General features: G+C 41.6%; 1 protein-coding gene across 1 annotated transcript; it reads left to right on the forward strand.

Moving 5' to 3' along the window:
* The first annotated feature begins 4,139 nt into the window (after positions 1-4,139).
* Positions 4,140-9,645, forward strand: LOC149812781 (phospholipid-transporting ATPase 1-like). Its single transcript, XM_089991663.1, has 7 exons — positions 4,140-6,112; positions 6,204-6,510; positions 6,626-7,325; positions 7,430-7,553; positions 8,324-8,543; positions 8,633-9,091; positions 9,164-9,645. The coding sequence occupies exons 1-7, from the start codon at positions 4,525-4,527 to the stop codon at positions 9,384-9,386; spliced, it is 3,621 nt and encodes a 1,206-aa protein (XP_089847789.1). The 5' UTR covers positions 4,140-4,524; the 3' UTR covers positions 9,387-9,645.
* The last annotated feature ends 248 nt before the right edge of the window (positions 9,646-9,893 follow it).

Here is a 9,893-nt window from a genome sequence, read left to right on the forward strand (position 1 = left end):
AAATTCTTCTTCATGAAACGTCCAGTTCTGATAATCACTCACAAAACCTCTCCTGTATAGGTGATGTTTAACGCTATAAGGTTCTACAAATCGATTATTCTTACAAATCTTGCAGGGACACCTAATCTGACCTGTGGGATCCACTGTACTGACACTTGCCGTTGCAAATTCAATAAAACTGTCAACATCATCCATATATTCATGCGATAACTTATTGCCCACTATCCTACAGTACATCCACTCACAGTTTGCAGTCATTTTCTTATGATGTTACAAATAATAGCCTAATGAATTAAAAGAGAACAATCAGAATGCTACGATGAAGAAAAATCAAATTTATCATGCAATATATGATGTCATACAATAACAAGAATTTTGATGCATGCATTGATAACTTAATATTTTCATGTGCAAACTATTAATGACACGATACAATCATTTGAAACATGCTTTCATTATACAATTTCACATGGAAGTCATAATTAAATTGAAAGTAACTACATGCAAGCATGGATACAATTACATCAAACATTGCAATACAACGTAATCATTCATATCAAACAAATGACAAACATGTACCTGCAACAAACACACTTCAATATCTCAGTAACTACTACCATGCCTAGCATGGACTCCGTACTCCAAAAATAAGAACACTTCAATATTATACATTAAAATCATGCTCAGCATGATCTCCGAACTCCAACAAAGCAACCCTAAATATCAACAACTAAGTGAGTGTGCGAACAATAAAGTGTTACATCTAACAAAATTAAATAACATGTGATACGCTTACATCACTTACTCACCACGGGTATTTACCCGATTTGCATTGTTTTTGTCACTTACTTACCACAGGTGGCTGAGCACGAGCTGGTTCCGTTGAAAAATCTACACAAAAAAATGCTGTTTTAAAATAATCACCACGAAAAAAAAACAGAGGTTGTTCCGGCAAGGGGCCGACTCCCCTGCTGTTCCGACAGGGGGTCGACCCCGTTACGGAACATAGGGCGTTAACCTCCCTACGGAACATAGGGGGTTAACTGACCCCCTGTTCGGGCAGGGGGTCGACCCCCAGCCTTTCTGCCAGTGAGTCGACCCCCTGCCGGGGTCGACCCCATGCCGGAAAGGCGGGGGGTCGACCCCCTGCCGGAAAACGCAGAGGGGGTCCTTTACCTGTCTCCGGGCGGTAGGACCGGCGAACGGCGGGAGCGGCGAATGGTGGGAGCAGCGAAAGAAGAAAAGGAAAAGCTGTTTGGGGTTAGGGTTATTCGAAACTTAGCGACGGAATTAATCCGTCGCTAAGCCAACATAAATCAAATTTATGAAACGTGCGACAGACTATATTCCGTCTCCAAGTCCGTCGCTAAGTAGCGACAGACTAGATTTTGTCGCAAACGTCATCGCCAAATGGTGCGGCCGTAACGACAAAACAGTATGTCGCAAAATCCGTCACTAAGTAGCGACAGACTAGGCGGCGGACTATATTCCGTCGCTATTTTCGTAAGCTTCATTAATTATAGCGACGAATGTTTGTCGCTCGTTAATCCGTCACTAACTAGCGACAGCATATTTCCGTCTCTAAAGTCCATCGCTAACAACATATTTTCTTGTAGTGTATATATATATGTGTGTGTGTGTGTGTGTGTGTTCGATTTATGAGGAATCCACACTTGGATCATGTGTTTTCTATGAAAAAAAGATATTTGGAGTCTTAAAAATTTACAAAGATTTTAGACCATTGATTTTAGGAACCTTATAAAAATCCACCCATGTATTGACTTCAAGAGTTGATCCTTATAAAATCAAGTACATAAATCACATCTGCAGAGTCGAAATTTAAAAATAAAAAAAAAAATCCTGAAAAACCCATCAAGCATGTATCTCAATTAGGGGTGGCAAAACCTGACACGACCTGCCAACCCGACCCGCCAACCCGCCTCTTAGGCGGGTTCGGGTTGGGCTTAAGCCAACCCGTTTAATAAACGGGTCAACCCGCCTAACCCGTTTATTAATCAGGTCAGGTTCGGGTTGGGGGTATGCCAACCCGCCAACCCGACTGACCCGTTTAATAAACGGGTTAGGCGGGCGGGTCAACCCGCCAACCCGACCCGTCGACCCACCAACCCGCCCACCAACCCGACCCGCCAACCCGCCTGCTACCCGCCAACCCGTTTTCCCGACCCAACCCATTTATTAAACGGGTTGGCGGGTCATGTCGGGTTACCCGTTTATTAAATGGGTCGGGTTAGTGTTTGCCACAGCCGACCCGTTTAATCAACGGGTCGGGTTCGGGTTGAGGTATGCTGACACGCCAACCCAACCCAATTGCCACCCCTAATCTCAATCACCTAGCTCTCTCTCTCTATATATATATAGAGAGAGATGCCTGCCTGCACTCATACATGTGTGGGTGCCCAACACATACACATTTGTGCCCATCCTAATTTGGATTTCTGGCTCTCCTATGTACCTGACCGGTTGGTTAATATGTTCTTCCCATTTACAAATCAGTCATTGTTTGTTTGGTTTTTTCCAAAATGATTTTCAATGCATGATTATAAGTAGCCTTGTTTACACGGCCTCGACCCAAACCAAACCCTATAGGGTCCAAGTATGGTGATAAATAAGAAGATTCGATTAAGACCCGGGTCCAAACTCGAAGGTCCGATTAATACATGAACCCGGGTATAGTTTGTAAAATTTTATACCAGACCCAGACCCAACCCGAGTTCCAATTAAGACCTGCAATTTTTCAATGTAAAAATGATAAAAAAAAATATGATTTTACCGGGTATGGTCCGAGTTTGGTTCATGTTCTTATCGGGTTCGGGTATGATTTTCCTTATAGTGGAACCCATTAAACCCAAATCCATTCCCGATACCTTCGGTCCTTACCCGAAAACCCCAACCAAGGCTGGTTTCACCTGGGTCCGAACCAAACCCGACTGGTTAACACCCTTATTAATTATAAGGACGACAAAAAACAGTTGGCAAGTTGCCATTAATTAAAATAGAAAAAGAGAGGTAATAATGCATGTGATTGGAATATGAGAAAATATTAAAATAATAATGGAAATGAATTATTTAAATAATCTGTGTATGGTTTTTGTAAACAAGCCATTTGTTAACCACACTGGGTTCATGTCTCATGTGCTGATGGATCTGATGACCTCAGGTGATGAGCTTGGGGATTCTGTAAGCATGTAACTACTCCCAATAACTACCTACTTTAATATTCAACTCCCATGAGCCTTCCATGAACAATTCCTTTTGCTTTTTCTATGATAGTGGATCCCACCACCATGGATCGGTTACACATGTACGGTGAGGATGGACAGTTGAGTTCTTCTGAATAAGATATTGGTGATTGGTGGTCCCACCATATATCCAAAGGAGTTGATTTGGCAGATGGGAGGCAGGGTAGGTCAGCCAACTTGGACCTTAAGATGTTGACATCAAATGGTTTGGATCCAGATAAGCTAAATACATGAGATTAAGGGTGTCAATGAGTTGGGATTGACCCGGACCTGACACATACCATATCTTATAAGGTCAGGGTTTGGTGATAAATAAGAAGGCTAGATTAGAATCAGGGTCCTATTAATATATGGAGGCGGCTATGGTTTGTGAAATTTCATACCCTGCCCGACCCGAGTTTTAATTAAGATCTGCAAATTTTCAATGTAAAAATAATAAAAAATATAGTCCGGATCTGGTTCATGTAATTCTTATAGAATTTGGGTATGGTTTTTTTATGATGGATCTGGTTAGACCCATATTCAAACCCGTTACCATCATCTCAAGTCAGGTTTGGGTTTGGTCTACATAGATTCAAACCAAAGCCAACCAGCTTACACCAGGGATCCGATAGAAATAAGATGCGAAACAGCTAAAAGTTGCAAAACCTCCATCCTAGATCCGACCCATTTGCATCCTTATAGCAAACCAAATTGGACTCGTTTTATAGCCATCGATCTGTTAAAAATATGGGCCGCCTCTCTCTCTCTCTCTCTCTCTCTAAAATACACACAATAAAAGTTCGACAGAAAATATTAGAGAAACCAGACACAAAATAAACAAACGACTTAAAAATCCAACCGCGCTCTCTCATCATGAGTCAATTTTCAATTCCCTCACCTTCTCTCTCTAATACGTCGCATTTTCCACTCCCCATTCTTCTTCTCGCTACTCGTCTTCGCCACCAAGGCCACTTCCTCAATTGACCATCCATTGCCAAGAACCAAGTTAGTTTGCTGAGTTACAGTTTTTCTCTTAAATTATTCATTTCGTTTGTTGGTTTCTCTTTTTGTATTCTTGGTAGAGTTACTGAAAATTGGTTCGTTTATAATGTATTCTATGAGGTTATCATCTTCTGTAAAGATCCCTCTGGTACTAAGTTCATGGTTTCAGAACGACCCCTCCCTATCCCATCTCCCAAAACCCCACAAAATCTCGTAGGATTGTTAAAACTAGGAACACCATCTTCATATCTCCTCAAAACAAGAACACCCACCTTCCCAAATGGAAGACTGCCCCTCAGTAGAGAAGCACCAAGCCGTAATCGAACCTGCGGAAGCCCACCACGAGAACCGTATCACCCTCAGCTCCCCCTCTTCCCGCAGGAGCGTCTCTTTGTTGTCGACAACGGGGGTTTCTTGGTTCTCTGTTGACGAGGATTTTGCTGAATTTCCGGTTCAAAATCTGGGGATGGCTAATTCGTCCTTTTCAATTGAAAGCACAGGGCTTTCAAGCTCGAATCGGAAGAGGTATGGGTCTAGAGGTAGGGATTCTGAGGTTCTTGTGAGCTCTCAGAGGGAGCTGAGCGAGGAGTCCTCGCGTTTGGTTCATATCAATGAACCCCAGCAGACCAACAATCATTTTGAATTTGCCGGTAACGAGATTCGAACCAGCAAGTATTCGGTTTTCACCTTCCTGCCGAGGAACCTCTTTGAGCAGTTCCATAGGGTAGCTTACCTTTACTTCCTTGTGCTTGCGGTATTGAATCAGGTCCCTGAGTTAGCAGTCTATGCAAAGGAAGTTGCTTTCCTTCCCCTGCTCTTTGTGCTTCTTGTTACTGCCATTAAGGATGCCTATGAGGATTTCAGGCGGCATCGATCCGATAAGATTGAGAACAGTAGGATGGCTCATGTCTTAGTCAGGGATAAGTTTGAGAAGAAGAGGTGGAAGGACATTCACGTAGGCGAGATCGTTAAGGTTCATGCTAATGAGACTCTGTCCTGCGACATGATCCTGCTGTCCACAAGTGATGCTACTGGTGTGGCTTACATTCAGACAACCAATCTAGATGGGGAGTCCAATCTGAAGACGCGATACGCTAAGCAGGAAACACTCTCGAAAATGCCCGAGAAGGAGGGGATCTCAGGGATCATTAGGTGTGAAAACCCGAATCGTAATATCTATGGCTTCCAGGCGAATATGGAACTTGATGGAAAAAGGTTCTCGCTTGGGCCTTCGAACATTGTTCTTCGTGGTTGTGAGCTGAAGAACACTGCATGGGCAGTTGGAGTTGTAGTTTATGCAGGTCAGGAGACAAAGGCGATGCTGAACAGCTCCGGTGCGCCATCGAAGCGTAGTCGGCTGGAAAGACAGATGAACAGGGAGATAATTCTGTTGTCCTTGCTTCTGATTGCTATGTGTTCTATAGTTTCAACGTTGTCGGGTGCATGGATTGTTCGCAACAGGGATGAACTTGATACTGCTCCATTTTTACGGAAGCAAGAATTTTCGAAAAATGGTGATGGCGATGCAACTGGAACGTCTAAGGAGATATTTTTTACAGTTCTCAGGTCAGTCATTATGTTTCAGATCATAATCCCAATTTCTCTCTACATATCCATGGAAATTGTCCGCCTTGGTCAGGTGTATTTTATGATCGGGGATACTAGGCTTTATGATGAGGCATCGAATTCAAGGTTCCAATGCCGTGCACTGAATATAAATGAAGATCTTGGGCAGATTAAGTATGTGTTTTCGGACAAAACAGGGACCTTAACAGAAAACAAGATGGAATTCCAGTGCGCGAGCATTTGGGGAGTCGATTATCGTAGTAGCTTTGTGGGGAGTGAAGAGGACAGTCATCTGGTACAAGGTTTGAAACAATTCTGGTTTGCAGTTATAGTCCGTTAGAGTGAAGAAATTTCCTTCTCCTAACTTGTATTCTGTCATTGTCTCTGAATCAGTGAGTGAACAAATTTTGAAGCCTAGGATGAAGGTGAAGGCGAATCAGGATCTGCTGCAATTACTGAGAAGTGGCAAAGATACAGAAGAAAGGAAGCATGCTGAGGATTTTTTCCTTGCTTTAGCTGCTTGCAATACCATAGTTCCCCTGACTTCGGAGACCTCAGACGAGGGGGCGAAGTTGATTGATTATCAAGGGGAATCTCCAGATGAGCAAGCACTGGTTTATGCTGCTGCTGCCCATGGATATACACTCATTGAACGGACGTCTGGTCACATTGATATTGATGTACACGGAAACAAGCAGAGGTAACTCACTTCTATTCATATTTCTTTTTTCCTTTTTCTGTTTTTGTATCCATACTTCCCTTTTCTGTTGTGGTAAATTTATGAAGACTATGTTTTTCTTTTCTTGACTTGGTAGATTCAACATTTTGGGATTGCATGAATTTGATAGTGACCGCAAAAGGATGTCCGTGGTAGTTTGTTGCCCTGATAATACTGTGAAGTTATTTGTGAAGGGTGCTGATAGTTCGATGTTTGGTGTTATCGACAAATCCATGAATTTAGATGTGGTCCATGAAACAGAGGCCCATCTTCATGGCTACTCGTTTCTTGGTCTAAGAACACTTGTTGTTGCTGTTCGAGAACTTTGTGGTTCAGAGTTTGAGCAGTGGCAGTTGGAGTATGAGAGAGCTAGTACTTCATTGATTGGTCGGGCAAGTTTACTGAGGTCTATTGCTGCCAAAATTGAAAGCAATCTCGGTCTCTTGGGAGCTTCTGCTATTGAAGATAAACTTCAAGAAGGTGTTCCTGAAGCTATAGAATCTCTTCGGCAAGCAGGGATCAAGGTGTGGGTGTTGACAGGTGATAAGCAAGAAACAGCCATTTCAATTGGGTATTCTTGTAAGCTTCTGACAAAGGAAATGACACAGATCGTAATAAACAGCTGCTCGAAGGAATCCTGTAGAAAGAGTCTTCAAGATGCTAAGGCCATGGTCAGTAAACATTTGGCAGATAGTATAAGACCAACAGAGGGGAGTTCTGATAACCAGAAACTGTTGGCTTTAATTATCGATGGTACCAGCCTTGTTTACATTCTTGAAACAGAGTTGGAAGATGAGGTCAGCCTGTTAGTCGACATCTTGATTTTTTAACTATAGTTGTTTTATTTTCTTCTGTACTGCTTTCCGCATTCCTCTCCTGATTTTTGCATTATAATGTGCAGCTGTTCCACTTAGCTAGACAATGCAATGTGGTGTTGTGCTGTCGAGTGGCTCCGATGCAGAAAGCTGGCATAGTTGCACTCATAAAAACCAGGACAGATGACATGACCCTTGCCATTGGAGATGGTGAGTACTACTGCTGTTGATTCATTTATATGAACTGGTGTGGAATATTTGATCACCGCATTGTGCTTAGATTGCAAATACTAGGATCTGATATCTCCTTTCAAGTGGGACAAAGACTAGACGTGTGTGTGCATTCATGTTCTGTCAAATAACAAAAACAGCAGATATTACGTGATTTTTAGCAGATACATTTTATTCCAAAACAGCAGATACATTTTATTCCTTTGGAATAAAATATATTATCAAATTTACAGAAATCTACAATACAAAGGGTGAGATATATCCTTTGGAATATAATGTATTAGCAAATTTACAAATGTGATAGATTGTGTTACTATAAAAAACATAAAATTTGTCAAAATCAGATGACTACATTTGAATATTTGACTTTATAAGCAACTCAGGTTACGTAAAGACAGTTTTGCCAATGTTAATAAAAACAGTTAATCTCTAGATGGAGGAGCTAGATGGCCAACATTGACATACCAATTGGAAAAAGGCATATCCCACTTGGGCGCCTCAGCTTCCTGCTTGGCTCAACTTCACCAAATGGAATGCTAGAGTAAAATCCTGGCAGTTGTAGCAAATTATACATTCATAATCTTGAATTCATGTTTATTTTTATATAAATATATACATATATAAAATCATACTCTTGTGGGTGCATATGTATGCGCGTTTGTGTGTGTATGTAATCCATTGATCATCCTACTGTTGGTAGTTCTGATTTTGCTAATGAAAGTGATGGTTTTTGTCAATTTTTCATGCAGGTGCAAATGATGTTTCAATGATCCAAATGGCTGATGTTGGTATAGGTATCAGTGGGCAGGAAGGTAGCCAAGCTGTCATGGCATCAGATTTTGCAATGGGACAGTTTAGATTTTTGGTGCCCCTGCTGTTGGTCCATGGACACTGGAATTACCAGCGGATGGGATACATGATACTGTACAATTTTTACAGGAATGCAGTTTACGTAATCATGCTTTTCTGGTGAGCATCATTGATAACAAACTACTGTCCGAAATCAAACACACCATGCACATTACCCATTTTCTGAAAATTTGAATTTTTGGTTGCAGGTATGTACTTTACACAGCATACACCCTAACAACAGCAATCACTGATTGGAGCAGCATGTTATATTCCATCATTTATACATCTTTGCCCACCATTGTAGTTGGCATCCTAGATATAGATTCAAGTCATAGGACATTGCTCAAGTATCCACAACTTTATGGGGCTGGGCAGAGACAGGAATGCTACAATACAGGACTGTTTTGGTTAATCATGTTGGATACATTGTGGCAAAGTGTGGTTGTCTTTTACCTGCCTTATTACACATACAGAGTTAGCACAATGGATGCATCGCGTATGGGTGATCTGTGGATCCTGGCTGTAGTCATTCTTGTGAACATCCACTTGGCTATGGACATAATGCGTTGGACATGGATTATTCATGCTGTTTTATGGGGCTCGATACTCACTACTTGCATTTGCATGATCATCATCGATTCCATAAAACAGTTGCCGGGATACTGGTACTTATACTAACTGGTTGTAATTTTTCATAGGAAAACTTGGGTTTCATATAACTTTTGTTTTATTTGCAGGGCGATCTACCATTTTCCGACATGTCCATCATTGTGGCTGGTCCTAGCTCTCGTCCTTGTAGCAGCTGTAATGCCACGCTTTGTGCTAAAGCTTATCAAGCAGCATTTTAGACCCTCTGATATTCAGATTGCTAGAGAAATAGAGAAGTTTTTTGAACCAGATAGGTCATCAGTAGCATCTTTAGAGTCTAATGCAAATGGTAACTCCCTTGGCGGAAGATGATTGTGCATTTCAGTTTTTCTTGTGTAATCTTTGTATGTAACAAATTGCTAATTCATTAAGCTGCAACAGCTGTGTTTTTTGCTGATTGCATGCTTTCCATCTCTCCAATAGATCAGACTGTAATCTTCAACAAAAGCTATATTCATAGTGGGTTGACTTGATTCAATGTCACTAACAAGGATTGTGTATCAGCAAAGAAAGCTTCATGTTTGATGTTTGTATGTGCTTTTATGGTATAAATTGATGTTTGTATGTTTAACAATGTTTTCACATTTCTATTCTTTAGTTACAAAATATTACTCTTTCAAAAGCTTGGCCACCCCTTGGGGCAAGGGGGTAAGCCCACAGAGTTTTATGCTGCGAGGATCATGATCGTAAGTACGGCCAGCAGAGCCAGCATGGCTAGGTCTCTGATCCTGGTGGTGGTTTCTCCGTGTAAATATATATAAAAAAAGCTTGGCCACCCAACCTCAAGAGATATGAAAATGGCTCAGACATGGGTCGGGT

The sequence above is a fragment of the Nuphar pumila genome, chromosome 16, assembly GCF_984573655.1.
Source record: "Nuphar pumila chromosome 16, dmNupPumi1.hap1.1, whole genome shotgun sequence".
Classification (NCBI taxonomy): Eukaryota; Viridiplantae; Streptophyta; class Magnoliopsida; order Nymphaeales; family Nymphaeaceae; genus Nuphar; species Nuphar pumila.

Coding starts and splice junctions, on each gene's coding strand:
- LOC149812781 (XM_089991663.1), top strand. CDS start 4,525: ATGGAAGACTGCCCCTCAGTAGAGAAGCACCAAGCCGTAATCGAACCT. Junction 7,554..8,323: donor GACCCTTGCCATTGGAGATG/GTGAGTACTACT, acceptor TTTTTCATGCAG/GTGCAAATGATGTTTCAATG. Junction 8,544..8,632: donor TACGTAATCATGCTTTTCTG/GTGAGCATCATT, acceptor TTTTGGTTGCAG/GTATGTACTTTACACAGCAT.